The following is a 26,749-nucleotide window of genomic DNA, read 5'->3' as shown; positions in this document are numbered from 1 at the left end:
CATCTGCTCTTTCTTGCCTTTATGAGCACGTGACATAATTGGAAGCAAAGAGGGCTTTGACAGAACATTCTTTCAGTCGATGTGAACCGTAGTCGTCCGTTCAAAAATGTCGGACAGATCGCCTCGAGCCGACAACCCGAACTCTGTGGTTTGTAACATATGCGGTATTGCTTACACTTTACCAGGTAAATTCATTGTAATAATTATAATTTACCAGTCCACATATTGTCATTCATGTTGTTTAAAGTTTGAGCTATATCGAGCTAACGTTACCTGTCAAATTGCACACCTGTTAGCTAGCTTCGGACCACGTTGTGGCTACCAAAAGTTATACGGTCCATTTTCTTCAGTAAACAGGCGAACTGTATTTATACAGTAAAATTATATAGTAGCTAATAATACATTTTGTTGACTTGAAGAAGCTTATCAAGAGTTTGGTCCGGACACATCATCTCATAATGCCGATAGCCTGCCACAGTGCCAAAACGTCTGGACTGGACCATTATGGCCAGAGAGGAAGTATCTTCCATTAACGTTAACTCTATTATGGCACAGGAACATTTTTTGTTGCAGGTTTAGGCACCTCCTTCCCCCAACCTAAAAATGCACAAAACGTTATAAAATACATTTTAATGGCATTCATCTTTTCAGAGGACGAAATCGTTGGCAACCTTCCCAATGTCCTCCTGTGTTCCCACATCTTCTGCACTACCTGTCTGCGCTCGCTGGAGTTTAACAATGTCATTCTGTGCCCTGAATGCAAGGTACAGTACAGTACAGTACTAGCACCTGATGTCAGCTATACAACAAACACTACATGAAACTGATGGTCATATACATATTTCAAAAGGGGTAAGGCAATAAATGCAATGGTGAATGTATACACTTCCCTGTATATCTATAGTTCCTATATTTTCAACATTTTCACATTTACAGTAATATAAATCAAATCCAATTATATTTGTCACATGTGCCGAATACAACAGGTGTAGACCTTACAGTGAAATGCTTACTTACAAGACCTTAACCAATGATACAGTTTTAAGAAAATACCTTAAAAAAAAGTAAGAGATAAGAATATCAAATATTTAAAGAGCAGCAGTAGAATAACAATAGCGGGGCTATATACAGGGGGTACCGGTGTCGAGGTAATTGAGGTAATATGTACGTGTAGGTAGAGTTATTAAAGTGACTATGCATAGATAATAACAGAGTAGCAGCAGCATAGAAGTGGGTGGGGGGGGCAAATAGTCTGGGTAGCCATTTGATTAGACTTTCAGGAGTCTTATGGCTTTGGGGTAGAAGCTGTTTAGAAGCCTCTTGGACCTAGACTTGGCGCTCTGGTACCGCTTGCCATGAGGTAGCAGAGAGAACAGTCTATGACTAGGGCTGGAGTCTTTGCCAATTTTTAGGGCCTTCCTCTGACACCGCCTGGTATAGAGGTCCTGGATGGCAAGAAGCTTGGCTCCGGTGATGTACTGGGCTGTACGCACTACCCTCTGTAGTGCTTTGCGGTCAGATGCCGAGCAGTTGCCATACCAGGCAGTGATGCAACCCGTCAGGAGGCTCTCGATGGTGCAGCTGTAAAACCTTTTGAGGATCTGTGGACCCATGCCAAATCTTTTCAGTCTCCTGAGTGGGAATAAGTTTTGTCGTACCCTCTTCACGACTGTCTAGGTGTGCTTGGACCATGTTAGTTTGTTGGTGATGTGGATGCCAAGGAACTTGAAGCTCTCAACCTGCTCCACTACAGCCCCGTCGATGAGAATGGGGGCGTGCTCAGTCCTCCCTTTTCTGTAGTCCACAATGATCTCCTTTGTCTTGATCACGTTGAGGGAGAGGTTGTTGTCCTTGCACCACACGGTCAGTCCTCTGACCTCCCTATAGGCTGTCTCATCGTTGTCAGTGATCAGGCCTATCACTGTTGTGTCATCGGCAAACTTAATGATGGTGTTGGAGTCGTGCCTGGCCGTGCAGTCATGAGTGAACAGGGAGTAGAGAAGGGGACTGAGCACGCACCCCTGAGGGGCCCCTGTGTTGAGGATCAGCGTGGCGGATGTGTTGTTACCTACCCTTACCACCTGGGGGTGGCCCATCAGGAAGTCCAGGATCCAGTTGCAGAAGGAGATGTTTAGTCCCAGGGACCTTAGCATCGTGATGAGCTTTGAGGGCACTATGGTGTTGAACGCTGAGCTGTAGTCAATGAATAGCATTCTCACATAGGTGTGAAAGGGCAGTGTGGAGTGCAATAGAGATTGCATCATCTGTGGCTCTGTTGGGGCGGTATGCAAATTGGTGGGTCTAGGGTTTCTGGGATAATGGTGTTGTGAGCCATGACCATCCTTTCAAAGCATTTCATGGCTACAGACGTGAGTGCTACGGGTTGGTAGTCATTTAGGCAGGTTACCGTAGTGTTCTTGGGCACAGGGCCTATGGTGGTCTGCTTGAAACATGTTGGTATTAGACTACACTACATGATCAAAATGATGTGGACACCTGCTCGTCGAACATCTCAATTAAAAATCATGGGCATTAATATGGAGTTGGTCCCCCCCACCCTTTGCTGCTAATAACAGCTTCCACTCTTCTGGGAAGGCTTTCCACTAGATGTTGAAACATTGCTGCGGGGACTTGCTTCCATTCAACCACAAGAGCATTAGTGAGTTCGGGCATTGATGTTGGAAAATTAGGTTTGGCTCGCAGTCGCCGTTCCAATTCATCCCAAAGGCGTTCGATGGGGTTGAGGTCAGGGTCTGTGCAGGCCAGTCAAGTTCTTCCACACCAATCTCAACAAACCATTTCTGTATGGACCTCGCTTTATGCACGGGGCATTGTCATGCTGAAACAGTAACGGAAGTCTGTTGCAACAAATATTTCCCTTCACTGGAACTAAGGGATCTAGCCCAAACCATGAAAACCAGCCCCAGACCATTCTTTCTCCGCCACCAAACTTTACAGTCGGCACTATGCATTGCGGCAGGTAGCGTTCTCCTGGCATCCGCCAAACCCAGAATCGACCGTCTGACTGCCAGATGGTGAGGCGTGATTAATCACTCCAGAGAACGAGTTTCCACTGTTCCAGAGTCTAATGGCGGTGAGCTTTACACCAATCCAGCCGACGCTTGGCATTGCTCTTGGTGATCTTTGGCTTGGTGATCTTTCCATGCTCGCCCATGAAGCTCCCGACAAACAGTTCTTGTGCTGACGTTGCTTCCAGAGGCAGTTTGGAACTCAGTAGTGAGTGTTGCAACCGAGGATAGACAATTTTTACGCGGTTCAGCACTCGGTGGTCCCATTCTGTGAGCTTGTGTGGCCTACCACTTCGCAGCTGAGCCGTTGTCGCTCCTAGATGTTTCCACTTCACAATAACAGCACTTACAATTGACCGGGGCAGCTCTAGCAGTGCAGAAATTTGACAAACTTACTTTTTGGAAAAGTGGCATCTTATGACGGTGACACATTGAAAGTTACTGAGCTCCTCAGTAAGGCCATTCTACTGCCAATGTTTGTCTATGGATATTGCATGGCTGTGCTCGATTTTATATACCTGTCAGCTAGGGTTGGGCGATGTGACGATAGAAAAACGTTTATCGTTTCATATTATGCTCAATCGTTTATTTCGTTGTGTCGCAAATCACACTCTTTATGGCAATATTTTTCGTCAATTGGACGACGCTTTGCGTTCACGTGTGGAAAGAAATTTGCAACACAAACAAACATGGAGGAGAGTGAACGTGGCACGGAGACACAGAGCTCGTACCTAAAAGAGGGGCTACTTCGGTTGCATGGACATCGTTTGGGTATGAAAAGTCTGACACAGACCAGAAAACTGTCCTCTGCAAAATATGCCGCAGGCCGGTCCCGACAACAGAATCAAACACCACTAACCTCTTTTACCACCTACACAAGAATAATGTGAAACAGTACGGAGAGAGTCTACGGATGAGACCCAAAAAAGTACAGTCGAGTGCTCAAAACAAACCCCCCAAACTCAGACGTTGCAAGAGGCTTTTGCCCGCGGCACACCATTATGGCAAAGAATCACGAAGATGGAAGGAGATAACAGCTGCCCAGGGGCGAAAATCTGATATCAACTTTGGAGGGGACAATTACATGACATTTTCTCAAGAGCAATTCCTGAGGGGGACACCAAAAGTAGTGCTGTAACACATAGCCTACATTGTAATATGGTAAATGTATATTGAGGAACCAAAGAAATAAGGTGTTTGCCGTACTCCTAACTACCGGTACCCAAAACAGCAATACCATTGCCTTTAACAAATCTTAGTTCAGTCACCAGTTTAAGTTGAGAGTGGGGGTATCCATGGCATTTTCCAATTATGTTCCTATTTTACAAGTCAAAAAAATTGAGAACCTTTCATAATGTTGCCAAACAAAGACTCAACAAACTTACCTGAGACTCCCTGTCTCTGCCAGTCTGTCCCTGCATATCTGTCCCCAACTCTGCTGTCTGTGTGCCATCTGTTGCCTGCTCTGCCTAATGACATCATTGTGAAACATTTCCATTAGAATTTCATTTCTTTCTTATGAACATTTTATCAACTAGTCTTTGAGATATTAGGCTACTAGGGTTCTTACTATGCGTTTTGGTGTATTGAAAAATACTCTGATGTCCGTCTTTTATTTTTCTGCCATTTTTCTACCTGGCTGGCTGGCTGGCTACACACACACAGTGTGTAGGTTATTTACAGTAGGAGATGGGCTTCTATCATCTTCAATCATTTTATTTGGGCTTCGATCTAAAAGGTAGCTAGCAAATGTGAAACGGATTAAAATGACAAGAGTTGACAGCTGTATGAGTTCACCATTTACACAACATATGCCGCAACCTTTTGTAATTTTACTAGTTTGTTTCATATTGGCTGGCTTCCAACAATAGCTGAATTTGCAAAGCTAGCGAGCACCAATTCAGTTTCAGTGGTGTTTGCTATGATCTTTGCTACCCGGGTTAAATAAAGGTGAAATAAAGTAAATAAATAAAAGTTCACTTGCGACAATTTAGCTTTTGCAACGAGACCATTAAATATATTTAAGACAATGGTAGAAGAGAGTGTAGTTCTGTTCAGATTTCAGTTTATCGCTAACCTTATCACAGGGACTTTGAAGCACTAACTTACATCATCTGCATGCTGATTCCATCTTTGACGACGCCACATAAATGGAATGGGTACTAGCTAGCTTAATAGTTCATATTTGCGCGCTAGCTCTGCATATTCAGCTAGTGTGTGTGCGCGATTGACTGGATTAACCTCACGTCAGTTACGTGCATTGAGTGCCTTTCAGACAGTAGATATGACCTCTGTTACCTAGCAAGCTAAGGAACTGGCAGGAGATCAAACCATTGTGAGGCAAAGGGTGGGGGGGTTGCAATCTTTTGAAACGTACAAATGCGCTATTAAGTGTCTATAATCAGCACAATTGCTTTCATTGCGTATTATTAATATTATTTAAATTACATAGTTATGTTTCAGTGATATATTGGGGGGGACAAATCATATTTTTCCCAGGATGGGGGGGTCGTGTGTCCCCCGGGATTTCCGCCCCTGCAGCTGCCGTTACAATTTACATCTGCAAAGACATGGCCCCAATTTACACGGTTGAGAAACATGCAAAACAGGCAAGCCCCCCCCAAAATATATATATTATTTATTTTGTTTGCAACTATAGTTGAAATGTTTTCTATTTACCTTTTTACATTTTATACATTAATATTTTGTTTTGTTACATGCTTAATTGAAAATTTGCACAAAGGTTCTAAATTAAAGGAGAAATAATCAAATGAGTAAGTACCTTTTTATTTGTTGAGTGTAATTCAAAGAGAAATAGGCCTTTACATGTGGTCATTTTATATAAACTATTTATTCATTGAATTTACAGAAAATGTGCTATATCGTGATATGTATCGTTATCGGGATATGAGATTTTGGCCATATCGCCCAGCCCTACTGTCAGCAATGGGTGTGGCTGAAATAGCCGAATCCACTAATTTGAAGGGGTGTCCACATACGTTTGTGCCAGTTCATACAACTTACCAGCAGGCTAAGTGGCTGCAGTGTGAATTAGTAGTGTAGTTGTATGAAATGCAGTGGGTGTTCCTGCAGGTTGAGTCCACTCTTCCTGAAGGAGGGGTGGAGGGACTCCAGGTGGACAGCAGAATCATCGGCCTCATCTACACAGCCAAAATGAACAAAATGAAAAGGTATATAACAGTGTATTTCACATACTTATAAATACACACATGCCAGCCACTATGATTCACTTTGGCAGTTTACAATGCAGAAACTGAATTGCTGTCCAGTTGACCGTACACACATATTAAGAGCATGATTATAAATGGAAAGCATTTCAATATTATTTCTCCCTATTCTAATTTTTCTTTTCAGTGTCCATTTAGCAGCTAACTCTGAGCGAACACTCTATACCATTCTCCTCAGACCATTATGGGGCCATTAGTTGGGAATCAGAGATTCTGTCTCGTATCTCAATGATGAACAAACACTCCAAACTGGAAATATAATGCATTTGGAAAGTATTCAGACCCCTACATTTTTTCCACATTTTGTTCACATTAGACTTATTCTAAAATTGAGAAAATTTATATATTTTTCCTCCTCATTCTACGCACAATAACTCACAATGAAAAACCGAAAACACGATTTTTGAAAATTATGAAAATGTATAAAAAATTATAAATCTTTATTTACTTCGTAAAGTATTCATACCCCTTGACTTTTTCCCCAAACAATTACGTTACAGCCTTATTCTAAAAGGGATTAAATTGTTTTTTTCCCCCTCATCAATCTACACACAATACTCCATAATGATGAAGCAAAAAGTTGGTACTTTTTTTTTTGCTAATTCAAAATAAAAAACTGATATCACATTTACATGAGTATTCAGAGTATTCAGACCCTTTTACTCAGTACCTTTGGCTTGGTTTTTGCTCTGACATGCACTGTCAACTGTGGGACCTTATATAGACAGGTGTGTGCCTTTCCAAATCATGTCCAATCAACTGAATTTACCACAGGTGGACTCCAATCAAGTTGTAGAAACATCTCAAGGATGATCAATGGAAACAGGATGCACCTGAGCTCAATTTCGAGTCTCATAGCAAAGGGTCTGAATACTTATATAAATAAGGTATTTCTGTTTTTTTTTTTTTTTTAAATTAGCAAATATTTCGTAAAACCTGTTTTTGCATAAGAGGTTTTGTGTGTAGATTGATGAGAGAAAAAAGAACAATTTAATAAATTTTTTAATAAGGCTCTAACGTAAAAAAATGTGGAAACGGTCAAGGGACCTGAATACTTTCCTAATGCACTTTATGTAATCGTTCTCATTCTGTAGACAACCTTTATTTTTGTTTATTAAAACTCTGGTAGAGACAGACCGAGGCATCACAGAGTCAAATCCTTGTCTTCACCTGTCGAGGAGGACACAAAACAGGTATGGTTTAACGTTAATATAAGTGTGCTTGGCCTGTCTGATCGGTAATATCCAAGCTCCTGGGAGTCGGTCAGCCAAACACAGATGCAGGGCATTGTTTAAAGAATGCTGCAGAAATGGACACATTTCTGTTGTTTCTATATAGTAGGCAATATATGTATTCTGTTCTAGGGTCCAGATGTAGAGACAGCACTGAAAGCAGTAGAAGAGGCTCTGTCTCAGGCCTCTGAGAACATGGCCAATCTGGACAACATCCATCAGGTGAGCGACAAAAGGACTGTCCCACATCTCCTGTCCTTCCATCTGTACTGATCCAATAATACTATGGCCTGGTTTCCCAGACAGATTAAGCCTAGTCCTGGACTAAAAAAAACACATTAAATGCAGAATATACATTGCGCATGCTTTGTAGTCCAGGACTAGGCTTAATCTGTGTCTGGGAAATCAGCCCTGTATGAAAGCAAGATGTTACCTGTAGCATACCTGCTGTGTTGCTTGCCTCTGCAGACTCTGGTGAAAGGCTTGATGGTGCAGGTGAAGAGAGAGAAGGCCAGACTGCTGATGGAGATAGATGAGGCTATGGACAGGGCCTTCACCATCCTCAATAGAAGGTACACTACTCTACAACCACCTCATACCTTCCTCTCACTAATGGGCTAGTGTGTTATGTGTTTGTAGCTTCTGCTACTTATTGTGTGTGTATTGGGCTTGGCTGTAATGCTTTTTATCAGGGCTGATCAAATAGACGCCGTATACAGTGAGTGGACCCTCCCATTATTTTTCTGATTTCATGGGGTGAGGTGTAATTCCTGCATTGTCAGGAAGGGGGCACTGGTGGCTGAGCTGACCAACATGGAGCAGCACTTCCCGTCCAGCAGGAGGGAACTGGGCCGGGTGGAGGAGAGGATGAGGGCCCTGGACACAGCCATGCAGAAGGCCAAGCAGGTCGGACAGCACCCCTCCCTGGAGAGCTACTGCGACCTGGAGCAGGTACATACATACACACACACACACATACTAAACGCACCTTCTGGTTGCACTTCAAGGAATACGAGGTGTGTTTGTGTGTTGAACAGTTGTTGGAGACCCTGCAGGCTTCTGTGGATGTACAGTCATTTGACCTAAAGTGTCTGTCTCTGGGCTCTGGACTGAGGTGAGTCAATAAAGTTGACCTGAATTACAATTTGAAACCCTGTAGCTATGTGGCCTGACCTGAATTCTGCTACTGTAGTTTGAACTCACGTCTGACCCATGGTGCGCATGTGTATGTGTTAGCTGCATAGCACAGCAGGATGCGCTGGGCAGGAGTCTGAAGGCGTGTCTGAAGATCAACATTGGGAACGCCAAGATGTACGTCCTGTAATTGACTACAGATATATATTTTTCTATCTTTGTTTACATGGTTTAACTGCCTTTTGAACTCCCCCCCTCAGTCTGACAGATGAGCTGATCCACAGAGACAGAGAGAGGCCCCAGGAGCAGGCAGTGCCCAATAGGAAGGCCCCCCTGCTCCCACACTCCCTTAGCACCAGAGAGCCCAGCCGCCCCCAGCAGCAGCAGCAGGAGAGCCAAACGATGATGAGGCCTCCCCCACCTAGCACCAGAGAGCCTGTTCCACCTCACCAGGAGCAGGAAAGCCTGAGGATGACTAGGCATACCTGGGTACCCTCTCCCAGCGCTGGCCCTCGGCCCTTACCCAGCTCCAGCCCTGTCTCAGACTCCGGACCCAACGTCATCATAGAGGAGATTATAGAGGAGATTGAACAAGGAGGAGAAGGGAAGGACGAAGTCAGTTTGAAATTCTGCCATCAATTCACCACAGCCTCATCCAAAACCACTGCAGCAGGGTTTTCAGTTGGAGGTTAGTGACAATGTCACAGCAACATTTAGAGAGCATGTCAGTGCATGTCTGCTGAGGTAAACTGCATCCCCATTACCCATAGGATTATAATGGTGTTTCTTGGTTTCTGCTTGTAGTTGTCCCAGCCCATCTGTCTGAGCTGCAGCAGGCCAGTGAGAGACAGAGAGCCCAGAGGAGCAGCAAGAAGATCCAGGAGGACCTCCCACCTGTCAGTCAGGGGAAAGGTAGAGGAGAGACAGACATATAGTCTGGGCACTGTTGATCCGCACAACACACATTTCACATGATAACATGCACAACAGTTATGGCCACGTAATCTATAACTTCATGAATAGAGACACATAAACTGTGAGTGTGTGCAGTGTTCCAGGAGTGGGTGATGGTGACCCATGTGGTGAACCCTAACCACTTCTACATCCGCCACGTGGCAGAGCAGAGGGCCTGTATTCTGCTTTCCAAGAAGATCAACTCCCTCTGCTCTGGAGAGAGAGGACTGTTCACAGCCAGCGACATACTGGAGACTGGTGAGATCACTGTGTGTGTGTGTGATACCTTACTGTGGGTATGTCCCTCTCTCTAGGCTCTATGGTGTTTGTGAAATGAAAGCAGTGCGATGTTGCCACTCTGACTATTGCGCGTGTGTGTCTCCGTCAGGCTCCACAGTGTTTGTGAAGTGGAAGGAGGGGATGTGGTGTCGGGCCACCCTGACAGAACTGTTCCAGAGAGGTCACCTGGACCCGGTCCGCAGCTGTCCTGTTCCTGAACTTCACCGTGTCAGAGTCTACTTCCAAGACTACGGTTTCTGCAAGGGAATAGCCCTGCAGAGGTACAGACACACACGCACACACGTGAAAAACCTAGTAAGCATGAAAAGGGACAGAACATTGATTTGTTTTTTCAGTCACCCAGGTCTGTCTTTCTCTTCCACCTCTACTTCCCCATTCCCAGTGAGGAGGCGGGTCCAGACCTGTTCATCAGGGACATGAATGAGCGTCTGAGAAGAGTGGACGTGGCCGGCCAATCAGAAATGAGCCGCTGGCTCCCTCAGGCTATCAAGTGTTCCCTCAAGGACATTGTGCCTGCAGACCTGGTAAGTGGAGGACTGCATGCCTGCAGTCCTGGTAAGTCGATGACATCGTGCCTGCAGACCTTGTAAGGGGCACACATTTGCATATTGTCCATATTCTGACATAACATTTGTGTATGTCGCCATCTATCTTTTTCTTCAAGTGAAGGGCTGTTGTACAAGTGACTAGGATGAGTTTAGATTTGTTTTCTTTACCTGCATCCCCCTCCTTTTCCTCTCCTCTCTCCCAGACTAAAGGCTGGAGTGCGGAGGCCCAGGATGAGTTTCGTCGCGTGGTGGGCTCAGCCTCAGTAGAGATGCAGGTGTTTGGTCAGGAGAGAGGTGCTCTGCTAGTGGACCTGAAGAAAGCCCCCATGGACAGCGGTTCCAGCAACATGCCCATGTCCCTCCGAGAGTACCTGGTCTTCCTCGAGCTCGCCAGGTACATACATACTCAGGGTTCGTATGGTCATGAAAATCCTGGAAAAGACATGGAATTTTTTTTATGATGTTTTCCAGGCCTGGAAAGGTTTTGGGAAATGATCAAATCTGAAAAGTTGTGGAAATAATAATTTCTGTTAATGTAATTTATTTAGAGACCATTTTTAAATATTTTATCAATCAAACTAAAATCCACATATCAGCCAGGATTGGAATGACACTTTTGCACAGCTGTGTTTACACGCATCACCTGCATTTGTGAGAAAAGAGTGGGCTGTTGCTCAAGGAGAGCATTGCAGCAGCAGGTAGGCCTAGCCTATAAAATATGTTATACAACGGGTGGGTCTAATGCTGATTGTTTAAAATCGCATTCCAGCCGGTGTCTATTACATAAGTTACCACCGGCTGAATCTATGACGTTAAAATGCGTATTTACTCTGTTCCATCTGACTGGGCAACCCGCTGTCCATCAGCCCAGCCAAGCAATTTATCAACTCGATCTCCACTGTAAAAATCATCTAGACATTATCTCACATTTCTTTTAGACTAACATTTAGTTTTCAACGGCAGAGATTGGTATAAACCTTGCTGTCTGTCTCCGACATTTTCAACATTGTTTCAATATTCAAATTTGATCTCCAGCTGTCCCATAGTAATGAACGTGACAAGACAGGCAGGCAGCGTTTCTCAGCCAGTCGAAATCATGAATCAGCTGGCATCATTTGTATGGGTATATACAAAGAAATGTCAATTGAAAAAAGGTAAAACTAAACGAAGTGCAACTAGTTTGCAGTCTTTTCAGTTTGAAGTTGTTGGCTAGCTCCTCTGAACAACAGTGTACTGACAAGTGAGCACATTTCTATGCCAGGCGAAATTGCGCATCATTGGCTCATTGTTATGGATGTATCCAAATAAATGTCACTAGAAAACAACTTAAACAAATGCAACTACTTTGCTGTTATTCTGGCTGCACTTTTTTACGTGACCGTAAGTTAGCCGTAGTTGGCTAGCTTGCAAGCAATGGATAAGAACATTGCCAGCTAGAATTGCAATGGAACATTTAGAACGAACGATTGGGTCACATCCATAGATGCAGAACAAAAAGACTGAATGACTGGGTCGCGTCTCTGGCAACCGAACCGATAGAACGAACGACCAGCCTGCTTGGTTAGCAACCTTAGATTTGTGTTGGGACTATATCTTGCGGAAGGATGAAATAGTATGAATAAATTCATCAAATTAATGTTTTTTTCTTTTTTTATGAAAATATGTCAATCATTATTGTAATATGTTGGTAACGCGTTGTATAAAAGTGATAATGCCCTCGAAGCCGGTGTTTGGAGGATATATTGGCACGATTTGGCCCTGGACTTTGTCTCGGGCCTAACAACACCCATGCCAACTTCTTTGGCATTATCACAGAAATAGAGAACAGACTAATAACTATGTAGCCAATTCAAAACATATCTTGTGCCCTTTAGTTAACTGTTTAGCTATTGTTAGCTTGTATTAATGTTTTCGTCATTTCCAAAACACTCGCGAATAAGGCCATACAAAGTTGATTTACTTTTTTGAATGACAGATTCATTTTAAACTATTCTTTTTTTATGAAACAATCAATACACTTCACCATTGTATTAGTTGGGATTTGGGTCAAATGCAGTGAATCAAAATAATAATTTGTGAATCGTGAACAGTAATTTTAGGAAAACGGATTAGATGTAGCCTTTCTTTTGGATTAAGTGGCTTCAACTTGTTTTGTTGATACTTATATTTTATTTGGGCATCCAATGTATAGGACATTGCAACTCAATAGATGCTAGTCAACCTGCAACGTAAACACTTCTAAGGTAACTCAAATAAATTAGAAAAGGTACATTTCCTGAAGAAAATGTGTGGGCTTGCTTCAGCTGAATAAAAATAATTGTAGCCTATCAAAGCCATTTGATCTTTTGATATATTGAATGAGCAAATTATTTCAAAAGGCATAAAATGTATTTGGTTGCAATTTTATACATCAAGGGTGGTCAACCATCCTCGAGGAGAGCTAATGGGTGGGCAGGCTTTTATTCCAGTCCCCCTCAAACAAACCACATTTTAGAAATTAGCTGCTGAACCGGACTTGATAAACTGTCTCTGTGTTTGAGCAGGGCTTGATCAAAAGCCTGCACACCCAGTAGCTCTCCAGACTGACCTCTTGCTTTGTACAGTTGCCTAACAGGTATTCTACTTTGTGGGGGGTTAAGTGCTTTGCACAACGACAGGAGATGTTACATTGGATCAGAGAGCAGCCTACCAGGGTCGATACCACATTACATACTGTTTTATACGTACACATAGACAATGCCAATTATTGGTCATGGAAATTTGGTTAAAAGTTATGGAAAAGTCTTGAAATTCCATTTGTCAAAATGTGTATGAACCCTGCATACTGTACTATATCCAGTGTTTCCCTTATATGAGTTTTGCAGAAGGCTGCATCAGTTTCTTCCTTGTTGCCATGGATAATCAGTAGTAATATGTTTGTCCCGTTCTGCTGCTGTAGGTTTTACTCTCCGGTGGCGTGGAATGCCAAGACTGTGCCGTGTGGCAGGAGGCCTCTCCAGTTCTACCTTCCTGTCTTCCCTCGTACCAACGTAGAGCTCAACGCTGTGGTGTCCCACATAGACACACCCTCACACTTCTACATCCAACTGGTGGGTCACACACAAACACACATACATTCCACACATGTACATGAAAGCATTATCAGCTGATATTCCAGTGCCGTCTCTAACTCTTCCCCCTCGCTGATTAAACGCAGGTTGACAACATGGAGTTCCTGCTGCTGACAGCCAAGCTGCAGGAGTGTTACAGCTATGACTGCCCCAGCAGGGGGACCAGAGGAGAGGACCAGGACTTGGAGGTCTACTGTCCTGTCCTGGATCAGGCCTGTGTGGCACGCTTTGACGACAAGGTCTGGTACAGGGCCCATGTCATCGGTCAGTACACTGTGTTTGTGCGTGGGTACACTTAGGGCAGTTGCGGTGACCAAATTACCGCCACACCGGCAGTCATGAGTCACGTAGGCCTACATGAATGCTCTCTGTAGGCCTACATGAATGGCGCTGATGCGTAAGGTAGTATAATCAACTGACTAATGAATGGCTTGGTACTCAGCGCCCTGTTGTCCCTCTAATCTGAATGACCAGGATAAATGGTGATGGGAGTGCCAAAATGGACCCGGGGCTTTCCCAGACGGACACAATATGCACAAGTACACTTTTTAACATAGAGACCCGGTCAGGTCCACAACCTAGCATAAGAAAATTCCATTTGTTTTGGTACTTTATTAACCGGAGTGGAGGAAAGGAGAGGGAGAGCAACAGAATGAGCATGGCGCTAGGGAGAAGGGGCCTGCGGTGTGTGTGTGCGCAGTGAGTGACACAGCAAGCACTGTTAACTCGCGCTAGCAGACTTCTTGCTTGTTATTTCTCATCCTATCTGATTAAATAGTACCCGTCTTGACTGCGTCAAACTGAGAATCTAGCTAGGTAGGTTAATTGAGGCTAGTCTACATAACGTTACTGCGCTTCTTTTCTTCCTTCAGTTACAAATAACTCCATTCAGATTATTAAGGAGCAGCCTACCTGTTTGTTTTTGGTCTTTGAGACCGTGAGACTAGCAGTCATTGGCATGGCGGTTACCGACTGACAAAATGTAATGACCGCCACAGCCCCTAGGTACACTTATTGAGGTCACAATGTGTTTTTTTTTTTTTACGGTATTGTCCCCTTAGATCAGTGGTTCTCAAACCTCTCCTGGGGGCCCACAACCGTTCCATGTATTTTATCTATTCCAGAACTAGCACATCCTGATTTCAAATAGTCAACTAAGTGAAATCTGGTGATCTAGTTCAGGGTTACAACAAAATTGTGAAATGTCTGGAGATCCCGAGGAGAGGTTTGAGAACCACTGCCTTAGATAATAAATTATATGCAAACTCCAAAAATGTATGGAAAAGAGTCTACCTAAAGACTAGAATGGTATTGTGTGTGTGTGTAGGTATTCCCGGGGGCAGGAAGGTGGAAGTCCAGTTTGTAGACTTTGGCAACAACAAGATTCTGTCAGTCAACGACCTGAGGAAGATCAAGGATGAGTTCTTTGCCCTCCCAGCCATGGTGAGGTCACACTACACTAGAGTATGTTGGATGGAGAATAAATAAGGCTGACTATCCATATACCATCTCAGCATTAACTGCTAGGGTTGGTAGACCAGGCAGGGCACTCCTATTATTCATCTGGCTCTCACAATTACCTCCCCCCCCCCCCCACCCAGGCCATCCAGTGCTACCTGGCTGATGTGATTCCTCTGGAAGCGGGTGAGACGTGGAGCGAAGCGTGTATAGAGAAGTTCAAGAGTCTTGCTGACCAGAGACTTGTGACCGCTGTGGCCACAGGTAAGACAGGTAGAACTGGAGAGTTCTCCTTTCACACGGCACTATCTTGGCATCCCACGACAACCATGAGACTGTTCTGTAGTTGATTGATTTGCGTGTGTCTTCGAACCCTCAGAGGCTGGTCGAAGGGGCAGGGGTCTGCCAGTCAGGCTGTTTGAGACCAGTGATTCCAGCGAGCCGTTAGCAAACATCGAAGATCTGCTGGTCAACGACCAACTGGCCTGCTTTAAGAAGGGGTGAGTGTGTGTCTGTCATCTCACAGAAGGATACTTCATGGGGTAAAATCAATAACTAATCTTATTCAGACTTTTTGATACCTGCACACACAGATGTGGGTATGGTTCCAAAAATATGTTTTGTTTTACCCCATTTCCCTCTCCCTTAGCATCAAATCTAAGGACACCCAGGCCCCGGTGGTAGACACCACAGTGTGGGACCCCCCACTCGAGGGTCTTCTGGGAGAGTCTGAGCCAGCCCCTACCTCCCTGGGCCAGGAGACCCCAGAGCAGGACCAAGACCCCCAAGAGATCCAGCCCTACCTGATGCTGCCGACCAATCTGAAAGACCTGAGGGTCAGGTTGACCCACGTGGTCTCACCCGGGAGCTTTTACGTCCAGCTGCTACAGATGGACACCCAGCTCAAGAGGTCAGCCAGTGGGGATGGAGAGGAGGGCAAGGAGAGACAGACAATGGCTTACTGAAGCCTCACCGAATCCAGCAGAGAATCTTGGGCTGTGTTCACGAGGAATCTTGTAACTGTAGAGTGGATTGACAGACATTGACTTGATTTTCTATGATGTGTGACTTTAGAATGAGATGCTGATGAGAGGTCTGTGTCATTTAGTTATCGCTCTCTCTCCCTTTCCCTCTCGCTCTCCCCCTTTCTGTTTCAGGGTGTATGAGTTGTTGAAGCAGGAGTATGCCCGTACAGAGCCCCAGGAGATAGAGTGGAAGGCAGACATGTACTGTGCTGCCTACAACAACGGGGTCTGGGAGAGGGGCCAGCTCTGCTCTCCTGTTTCCCTCGGCTGCATTGCCGAGGTAACACACGAGCACACACACACACACACACCACACACACACACACACACACACCTATCCTTTAAGAGCCACAGAAGTGGACTAGGAGTGGATTTAGAAGTAATAACATTGTAGCAGCTGATTGCAGCCGATTTGTCATTACTGTTTCATCAGTGATTGACAGATGGGTACATCCAGCTGTAACTGCAGTATGGTGTTTTGTCTCCACATGGTGTTAGGTACTACGCTGTGATTTTGGCAACAAGGTGAAACTCCACATGAACAACCTGAGACCACTGCTGCCCAGTCTGGTTGGCTGTCTGGTGCTGGAGTGTTCCCTCAGTGAAATCAGGTGAACACACACACACAAATGCAGGTATACGAAGGGCTGACCTCAAACACTGATCCCTGGCAAAATGTCCTGAATTAGTAGGCCTTTCACAAAAATAGATTCTGACAGGTTTCCTCAGGGCATGAGCTAGCTATCCTAATAGTGGAGCAAGGGGCATGCTAAATTCTTCAAATTTCTCACTCTTTCTCCCTCTCTCGCTCCATTTCTTTCTCTCTCCCTCTCAGACCTGCAGGCGGTCGTTCCACCTGGACAGCCACAGCGTGTGACTTCATCTCCTACTACCTGACAGGAGCCATGGCCATCATGACCATCAAGGTGACGCCACATCACACACACCTTTTCCTAGCCCTACCACTTCCCCTAGTCCCTACCCCTTCCCCACACTTATGTGAACTCCAAGCAAAGAGGGCTAGGGGTGGAGATGGAGCCTAGTCTCTGATGCCTCACTCTTTTGCGTTATGGCATATTTGACCATCCATGTTTTTTTGTTTTTCTAAATATATATATAAAAAAAACTTGAATGAGTAGATGTGTCCAAACTTTTGAAAACATTTACACAGATCAGACACGGACAGAGTAGGTTTCTCAGTTTCAAAGGTGTTTATTAAAACAATAGTTCAAAAAGAAAAGAATAGGTCTCCCCCATGAGACCCTCTCCGGGAAACCGTCTTCTTGGCTCCAGGTCTTGCTGTATCCTGTGGGGATCAAAAACTGAACTCACTCCTGTTACCTCTGCAACTCACTCCTGTTACCTCTGCAACTCACTCCTGTTACCTCTGCAACTGTCTCCAACTATACGGGAGTCCTTTCTTCACCCACTCTCTCCCCTGTGTGCTGCCCTTCTGGCAGCTTTATGGGACTTGTTCAGCTGGTGAGCAATCAGCCCTTGATTACTCCCAATCAGCCCCAATTAGTCCTGGCTAGAGAGCCCATCGAGACCTGGTACGTCCAGCAGATGGAGCCATCGCCTTGTGATGTATACTCCGTCTGTCACCAGGCCTCCACGAGTCTCCCCTGGTGGCTGACCTGCTGCATGTGTGATATATACTGCTCAAAAAAATAAACGGAACACTTAAACAACACATCCTAGATCTGAATGAAAGAAATAATCGTATTAAATACTTTTCTCTTTACATAGTTGAACGTGCTGACAACAAAATCACAAAAATAATCAATGGAAATCCAATTTATCAACCCATGGAGGTCTGGATTTGGAGTCATACTCAAAATTAAAGTGGAAAACCACACTACAGGCTGATCCAACTTTGATGTAATGTCCTTTAAAACAAGTCAAAATGAGGCTCAGTAGTGTGTGTGGCCTCCACGTGCCTGTATGACCTCCCTACAATGCCTGGGCATGCTCCTGATGAGGTGGCGGATGGTCTCCTGAGGGATCTCCTCCCTCCTCAAAAAAATAAAGGGAACACTTAAACAACACAATGTAACTCCAAGTCATCACACTTCTGTGAAATCAAACTGTCCACTTAGGAAGCAACACTGATTGACAATACATTTCACATGCTGTTGTGCAAATGGAATAGACAACAGGTGGAAATTATAGGCAATTAGCAAGACACCCCCAATAAAGGAGTGGTTCTGCAGGTGGGGACCATAGACCACTTCTCAGTTCCTATGCTTCCTGGCTGATGTTTTGGTCACTTTTGAATGCTGGCGGTGCTTTCATTCTAGTGGTAACATGAGACGGAGTCTACAACCCACACAAGTGGCTCAGGTAGTGCAGCTCATCCAGGATGGCACATCAATGCGAGCTGTGGCAAGAAGGTTTGCTGTGTCTGTCAGCGTAGTGTCCAGAGCATGGAGGCGCTACCAGGAGACAGGCCAGTACATCAGGAGACGTGGAGGAGGCCGTAGGAGGGCAACAACCCAGCAGCAGGACCGCTACCTCCGCCTTTGTGCAAGGAGGAGCAGGAGGAGCACTGCCAGAGCCCTGCAAAATGACCTCCAGCAGGCCACAAATGTGCATGTGTCTGCTCAAACGGTCACAAACAGACTCCATGAGGGTGGTATGAGGGCCCGACGTCCACAGGTGGGGGTTGTGCTTACAGCCCACCACCGTGCAGGACGTTTGGAATTTGCCAGAGAACACCTAGATTGGCAAATTCGCCACTGGCGCCCTGTCCTCTTCACAGATGAAAGCAGGTTCACACTGAGCACATGTGACAGACGTGACAGAGTCTGGAGACGCCGTGGAGAACGTTCTGCTGCCTGCAACATCCTCCAGCATAACCGGTTTGGCGGTGGGTCAGTCATGGTGTGGGGTGGCATTTCTTTGGGGGGCCGCACAGCCCTCCATGTGCTCGCCAGAGGTAGCCTGACTGCCATTAGGTACCGAGATGAGATCCTCAGACCCCTTGTGAGACCATATGCTGGTGCGGTTGGCCCTGGGTTCCTCCTAATGCAAGACAATGCTAGACCTCATGTGGCTGGAGTGTGTCAGCAGTTCCTGCAAGAGGAAGGCATTGATGCTATGGACTGGCCCGCCCGTTCCCCAGACCTGAATCCAATTGAGCACACCTGGGACATCATGTCTCGCTCCATCCACCAACGCCACGTTGCACCACAGACTGTCCAGGAGTTGGCGGATGCTTTAGTCCAGGTCTGGGAGGAGATCCCTCAGGAGACCATCCGCCACCTCATCAGGAGCATGCCCAGGCGTTGTAGGGAGGTCATACAGGCATGTGGAGGCCACACACACTACTGAGCCTCATTTTGACTTGTTTTAAGGACATTACATCAAAGTTGGATCAGCCTGTAGTGTGGTTTTCCACTTTAATTTTGAGTGTGACTCCAAATCCAGACCTCCATGGGTTGAAAAATTCGATTTCCATTGATTATTTTTGTGATTTTGTTGTCAGCACATTCAACTATGTAAAGAAAAAAGTATTTAATAAGATTATTTCATTCATTCAGATCTAGGATGTGTTATTTTAGTGTTCCCTTTATTTTTTTGAGCAGTGTATAATAGTAGATCATCTGCATACTGTGACAGTTTGTTCTTCACCAGCTCGGTGGAGACCATCCATGGTTTTACTTGAGTCTCTCTTTACCAGCCTTTTCCTCTTCTCTGCAGGAGAACACAGAGCAGCGTCCGGTGCCGGTCTCTCTGTGCTGCTCCAACCGGGCCGGGCAAGATGTCAGCATCGCAGACTTCCTGGTTAGTGAGGGCCTCGCACTGAAAGAAAGGAAGCCACAGTGAGTAACAGAACTCTGTGTGTGGATGTATGTTTCACAGTTGAGTGTAATATGTTTCCTAGGACCCATGTCTTTCTGCTGGCTCTACTTATCTGCCCTTTTTGTCCCTGTGTTCTGTGCTACAGAGCATCCCCCATGCCTAAACTAGAGGAGTTATCAGACTCTGACTCCAAGTTCAAGGGCCTTCAAAACAGGACACCTAACACAGAAAACCAGCCCCCCAACCCCTCCTCTGACTGGTCAGTCTCCCCCCGACCCCTCTCCACTGCCCCTACGCCTCCCAAGCCGGCCCCCCGTACTAACCCCTCCCCAGAGAAGGTGAAGACACAGGCCTACTGCCCCCCTGAGCTGCCCCACTGTGGACGCACTCTGATGACCATCTCTGCCATTGGAGAGGACGGCCTCATCTACGCCATGACGCACCACGCAGGTACTCTCCTTTCTACTCCTGTTTAACCCTGCGCACTCACTCACTCACTCACTCACTCACTCACTCACTCACACTCTCTCACCCCCCCCACATACACTGAGTTTTACACAATTTGACAGACTTTCCATGACATAGACTGACCCCTTATTGATGTCACTTGTTAAATCCACTTCAATCAGTGTAGATGAAGGGGAGGAGACAGGTTAACTACTTACGGATCATTGGGACGCTAGCATCCCACCTCGACAACGTCCGGTGAAATTGCAGAGCGCCAAATTCAAATTACAGAAATCGTAATATTAAACATTAATGAAAATACAAGTGTCATACATAATTTAAAAGCTTAACTTCTTGTTAATCCAGCCGCTTTGTCAGATTTCAAAAACGCTTTACGGTGAAAGCACACCATGCGATTATCTGAGGACAGCGCCCTGCACACAAAAGCATAACATACATTTTCCAACCAAGCACAGGCGTCACGAAAGTCAGAAATAGCGATAAAATAAATCACTTACCTTTGAAAATCTTCATCTGGTTGCAATCACAAGGGTCCCAGCTACATAACAAATGGTCCTTTTGTTCGATAAAGTTCTTCTTTATATCCCAAAAAATGTAAGTTTCATTGGCGTGCTTGACTCAGTAATCCACCGGTTTCCCTCGTTCAAAATGCATACAAATGAATCCCGTAAGTTACCAATAAACTTCTTCCAAACGTATCAAACAACGTTCCTAATCAATCCTCAGGTACCCTAATATGTAAATAAACGATAAAATTTAAGACGGAGAATACCGGAGACCATTACCGGAGATGAATAACGAAGTGCACGCCCTCACCGGAACGCGCAACAAACACTACAGCCAAAATGGGAGCCACTTGTATTGTGTAGTGGCTTTGCTGGCATGTATCTAAGAAAAATTATTCAGTTTGCCCCACCAAGATTTACATGCCAAAATCACCACTGTGGTCATCATAACAGCCCTAGGTGACACACTCAATATTAGGAAGGTGTTCCTAATGTTTTGTACACTCAGTGTACATGCGCAACTACTGTGTGTTTGTCAGGGCGTCAGTTTGAGCAGCTGCGGGAGCGTCTACAGCAGCACATAAAGACCCTTCCCAGGCTGAAGCCCTACACCTGGAAGAGTGTCCTGGGCTGTGCTGTCATGGGCTCTGACATGCTCTGGTACAGAGGAGAGGTGCTGGAGGTCATCGGAGGTCACGTTAAGGTACAGACATGTTTTTTGTGAACAAATAAATACTGGGATTTTGAACAATTTATACAAATTATGTCTATACAAAACTTACAAGACCCCAACGTGTGTGTGTGTGTGTGTGTGTGTGTGTGTCCAGGTGCGCTACGTGGACCAGGGTCTAGTGGAGAACATCCCAGTGTGTCACGTCTACCCCACAGTGTTGTGTGAGGACATTCCCCAGCTCTGTATACCCTGCCAGCTGCACGGCGTCATCCCTGTGAGTGGACTAGATTCAAAATCGTGGTGGTTCAGTGTTCCATCTCAGTAGCTTCCTCTCCTTCATCTTCAGTAGCTCCCCCTCCCCTCTGTCTTTGTTCAGGTGGGCAGGACGTGGCAATGGGATGCTGTGGCTCTGCTGAAAGAGCTGCTGCTAAACCGCTGTGTGGACATGCAGGTTATGGTGAGGTGGACACTACACACGCAAAGATGGTATGTTAGTGATTGGGGCATATGAGGTGATCCTGTCAGTTTGAGTAAGTGTGAGTGTCTCACTATAAGCTGCAGGCAAGGCCCTGTATCAGTTGTGCATGGACTCACTGACCTGATGTATGATGAAATGTAACAAAAAACATGACTGTGTGTGTTAGGAACTGCCTGAGGACCCTCTGGGCTGTCTGACAGTACAGATTTCTCTGGATGGCATGACTCTAAGCAGAATCATGGTTCACCACCAACACGCCTCTGTGGACCAGGTTATTGCATCCACGCAGGAGGTAAGAGGGAGGGGTGGGTATGTTACCTTAACATAACCGTTGTTTCAATCCCCCTTTTTTTTTTGTTTTTTTTTTTTGAAGTAGGCTTTGATTCAACACAATTGTTTAAATCTGTGATTTTCCTCAGGAGCTGGTGGTGTCATCTCACCTAGCTCTAGATGACTGGGACATTGACACAGAGGTACGTTGGTTATTCAGTGCCATCTGTATAAGATGTTGTTTGAAATTGCTAGTATGCACACTGCGATATAACTTGCCAATTACATTTGTTTATTTATTTATTTATCGAGTGTTGGATTGTCAGTCATCCCCACTGCTCTGCTTATGTACAGGGGTTGGAGGACCCAGAGCCAGTACCGAGGGTGTTCTCATACCCAGACCTGCCTGAGAAAGGCGAACGCTTCCGGGTCAGGATCAAACACCTCCGGACCCCCAACGAGGTACTACCACTTCCATATCTAACTAATGTCAATTCTGAAAATATTTGTTACGCCTTTTGCAACATTTTCCACTTTTTCTAGTGTGTGTGTGTGTGTGTTGCAGGTGTTCTTGTATCCCTTAGATGGCAGTAGTTGTGTGGAGTCTGGTGGGGAGAGTCTGGAGGAAGCACTGAAGAGAGTCCATGACAGGATTGACCGTCTGGCCATGCTCTCAGACTTCGCCATTGGTAAACCACAACACGATCACAAGCACTTTCCATGGACTAAATGTCACACTTAATTCTTAATGCTTTTACGAAAACATTTCCATAGGGTCTTGTAACAGGGACTTGTAACGAGCTAGGTGGTAAAGTGCTGACTTGTTGATCCTGTGTGTCCATCTCTCCAGAGGCCCCATGTCTGGCAGAATACAGTGATGGTAAGTACTACCGGGCCAAGCTGCTGGGCTTTGCTGGCCTCAACCCTGTTAAGATCCTGATCAGACACGTGGACTTTGGCTCTGACGACACCCTTCCCACGAACAAGTAAGACATCTCACTGTGGGCCCAATCCTACTGGAGATTGGAGCATAAGTAAATCCCATTTTCGTGCAGATTGATTGTCTATTATATTGACGAGATAGTCAAGTGACCGCTCTAACAATGGAAATACACCCTCTTCGATGGAAGGCAGGCGGAAGGAGGCGAGATCAGGTGGGACCATTCTTGCCAATGAGAGGGCATGTGAACAACAGGCCTTAGAGCAAGAGCAGTGTTTCCTAACCTTTTTCGGTTACTGTACCACCAACTGAATTTTGGTCTGCCCTGAGTACCCCTGATTTACTCTCATGTGCATTTTACCAGTAAGCCTATGGTCTTATGAGTCCTAGTACCCCTGGTTGGGAACCTTTGAGATAGAGGACTCATCTCTGTATCTGTGCCATTATAGCGTCTGACAGCATGGGCAGTGCCATTGAGGCTGTCTCCATTTTAAAGTAGTCACTTTTCTTATTCTTCATTGGCTGATTGCTCCCAATTCATAGGAATCCCCACCCTGTTGACTACTTTAAAATGGTGGAAGTCCTCAACGGCAATGTCCACGCTAAAAGGGCTTATAGAGTCCTCTATCTCTATGACAACAGGCAAAAAGTCATTTTTTTCAAAGTTGCCGGAATGCCATGTGCGTCCATTTATATCAGTGCATTTGTTTACAACCTAACCATTACAAAACGTATATTAGATCAAATAAGCCCCACATAGCAATTTTTTTAAAATATGTTGACCAAATTAGACACACTCATTGACCTCCATACAAAAATGTCTGTCTCATTTTTGTGGACATATTTTGGGCAGAGTAAAAACCTCTCGCTTTGCCTTTTCCTCTCTGGTTACCGGAGGTAATATGGTGTCTTTTTCTCCCCGTCAGGCTGCGTCAGATCCCGGCCCATCTCCTGCAGTTTCCGTGTAAGGCCATCAAGGTGCGGGTGGCGGGCTTCAGACCACCCCGCCTCAACCTGGAGAAGGAGCGCCTGTCCTACCGGCCAGAGTGGAGCCTGAAGGCTGCCCTGGAGATGATTGACCTGCTGCACAGCTGCTGCACCGCATCCGTTACCGTGAGCAACATCTGCCTTAGTTATCCCCGTCATATCAGTGGCAGTCATAAAAAGCTGGATAGACAACGACGACACATTAAGTGTGGTCATGGTTATGATAGTGGATTTTTGGCATTCAGCGTCACTGTGGTCTCTGCACAACAAGGGCGATAACAGCAGAATTGTTGCATGTGTGTATTGTGGTTATAAACTGTATACCGTTCAAATACCATTCAGCCAATTAGGTCATTGTGAGATGGTAACCTTAGTGCTGTTGGTCATCTCCGCCAATCATGATAATGGTGGTAATGAAGCTATAGTGTAGTTTTTATGATAATGGTGATAATGGAGCTATAGTGTAGTTTTTATGATAATGGTGATAATGAAGCTGTAGTGTAATGTTTATGATAATAGTGATAATGAAGCTATAGTGTAGTTTTTATGATAATGCATTTCCTGGTTGTCTCAGGCCACTGAACCGGAGCTGTCTGTGTTCTTGTATGACGAGGATGGTGCTCTGGTCTACCTGCCTCTGGTGGAGAAAGGACTGGCTGACTTTGACTAAGACACTACAGCAAGAGACAAAGGTGGGTTTGGCTCTCATTCAGGAGTAGTGTTGCACAGTATACCGGTACCAAAACGTCATGATACCAACATTTTTGAATCACGTTGTACAATATGATACTATATTTTTCAGCCCTACCGATCTAAACAAATCAGCTGACGCTGTTTATAAAGTCAGTTTTGTTCATAAATTGTTTTCATTAAGCAACATCAACTACTCTTGCGCCAGTCTAGTAATGTTCACTTTCAGGTGCATCTCACGTGTGGCAGCTATAATCAGCCAGCCGCATCCCCTACCAGCCTTCACTCACCTGCTTCTCTCTGTCCGCTCTTCCTGCGTATCTATTCTTCCATCAGTTTTTAAAATATAATTTGGCTGTGAAGGCGAGCCTGATGAGCCATCCGTTGTTACATCTGTACATTTGATACATTGAATAATTTCATTGCCTGGTATGACCAAGGTCACAGGCCAGTCCAAGTAGTCTTTGCAATTTCAAGTTCGCTGTCACGCAGCCTCTGAGTGACAGAGGAAAAATGGAGCACCGCTTCGCGACAGGCATGCTTGCAGATTTACAGCAGAGAACACTGTGTCTAGCCCAAATGGTTCCAGAAATATGACCCATATTAGCAAAGCTACCTTTTTTTCTTCCTGCATGATTTTGCACACATTTTATATAATTTCACAAACCATGTCACCGGCTGTTTTAAACTAATCCCGGGTTTCTAGTTATTGGTTTGATAAACGTTCAGTCATGTTACCTAGCTAGCTAACAACCAGATAACTTTGACACTAGGTCTAGGCAATTTTGATTGGCACAGGAAGAAAGTGAAGGGTCTTCTACTCATGAGATGTGCTTTGAAGGTAAGTGTGGGTAGCTACAGCCTAATATGGCGACCGGATGTGTCGAAAAGAGTGGGTGAATAGAAAGCAAATCAGCTAATTTTGCGTGGCTGATTGGGCTGCACGACAAGTTAAGCCGGGTAACTAACGTGGCCATTTCATTATATTTCAAGTAGGATAGTAGCCTACACAAGAAATAACTAGTATTGATAACCATGCATGCATACTCGACGGGGAGGGCATGAATGGCAACACCGCGACACAGTACTCTTCGCTCCCGCTTGCCCATCACTACTGTCCAGCAACGGCGTGGGAAGTAGCTACCTAGTAGCCAATGTCCGGGTGATAGTCACAGTAAGCACACACATACAATACATTAAGCATATTGGGATACACTACCCCCTTCTCAAGGTAGGATTCATATAGGCCTAATGTAAACCTAAACTATATAAGAAATTATCTTTCTGGTGATCCATAAATTCTGTTCTTTTAAAGTTGGGAGCTGTGTGTGTGTTTGGGAGAGTGAGTGGTGTGTTTCCTCCTTGCTGTCACTACGCATGTATACATCTTCCTCCTATTCCATGCAGTTTTCCATTATACAATGAACAGTGTGAATTTAATTAATTACGTGTTGTAGAAGTGAATGAATATCAGTGACAGGTTTTTTTGCGTAGCACATAACGTTTAGAAAACGGGAACGGGCTAACAAGACCCCAGGCCACTCAGCATCAACACTGCTCAGGAGTTAACACTAACCAGTTTGGTCAAGAGAGCGACGTCAAGTCTTTCTGTAGTCTGAATACGTTATCAAGTAACCTTTGTCTCCTCCCCCAGAGATCTGCTGTGACATTGGACAGGTTCTTCAGTTCCCTGTTCCTTCTGCATTGTAAGAATGCTGCCTTCGATATACAGTACATAAATCTTGAACATTTGTTTTATTTAAATGTTTTTTTGAGCAGAATGTATCTAAGTTGGCTGAGCACTTTATTTTCTATCTGCAATACTGTCTGTATGAAGGGTACAGAAGTAAAGTTTTCATTTAAAACTGCTTCAATGTGTCTGACTCTTAATACAC

At 45.1% G+C, this 26,749-nt stretch overlaps 1 protein-coding gene across 2 annotated transcripts; it reads left to right on the top strand.

Moving 5' to 3' along the window:
• The first annotated feature begins 25 nt into the window (after positions 1 to 25).
• Positions 26 to 26,722, top strand: rnf17 (ring finger protein 17). Of its 2 annotated transcripts, none has more exons than XM_082969106.1 (37): positions 26 to 185; positions 652 to 764; positions 6,123 to 6,220; positions 7,407 to 7,470; positions 7,642 to 7,731; positions 7,978 to 8,081; positions 8,292 to 8,460; positions 8,547 to 8,623; positions 8,746 to 8,820; positions 8,904 to 9,331; positions 9,448 to 9,555; positions 9,694 to 9,855; positions 9,986 to 10,157; positions 10,280 to 10,421; positions 10,649 to 10,839; positions 13,384 to 13,534; positions 13,642 to 13,819; positions 14,883 to 14,998; positions 15,157 to 15,277; positions 15,393 to 15,513; positions 15,663 to 15,923; positions 16,171 to 16,318; positions 16,537 to 16,649; positions 16,874 to 16,964; positions 19,741 to 19,862; positions 19,988 to 20,292; positions 21,356 to 21,519; positions 21,644 to 21,763; positions 21,866 to 21,946; positions 22,134 to 22,259; positions 22,387 to 22,440; positions 22,592 to 22,699; positions 22,803 to 22,926; positions 23,088 to 23,223; positions 24,104 to 24,290; positions 24,739 to 24,856; positions 26,509 to 26,722. In XM_082969106.1, exons 1-36 carry the CDS (start codon positions 107 to 109, stop codon positions 24,832 to 24,834), a joined length of 4,995 nt encoding a protein of 1,664 aa, XP_082825232.1. In that variant the 5' UTR covers positions 26 to 106; the 3' UTR covers positions 24,835 to 24,856; positions 26,509 to 26,722. The 2 variants fall into 2 exon arrangements, with proteins under 2 accessions (XP_082825232.1, XP_014029557.2); XM_014174082.3 differs by having other exon boundaries at positions 21,839 to 21,946.
• Positions 26,723 to 26,749: the final 27 nt, after the last annotated feature.

This window comes from Salmo salar, chromosome 25 (assembly GCF_965601325.2).
Source record: "Salmo salar chromosome 25, fSalSal1, whole genome shotgun sequence".
NCBI classification, from domain to species: Eukaryota; Metazoa; Chordata; class Actinopteri; order Salmoniformes; family Salmonidae; genus Salmo; species Salmo salar.
The sequence above is the reverse complement of the archived record's forward strand: the minus strand, read 5'-3'. Positions and strand labels throughout refer to the sequence as shown.

Bases quoted from the DNA above. Each gene is read 5' to 3' on its own strand.
- rnf17 (XM_014174082.3), top strand. From the start codon at position 107: ATGTCGGACAGATCGCCTCGAGCCGACAACCCGAACTCTGTGGTTTGT. The intron at 186-651 runs GTAAATTCATTG...TCATCTTTTCAG, and splicing joins TATTGCTTACACTTTACCAG to AGGACGAAATCGTTGGCAAC. The intron at 16,965-19,740 runs GTGACGCCACAT...TCTTCTCTGCAG, and splicing joins TGGCCATCATGACCATCAAG to GAGAACACAGAGCAGCGTCC.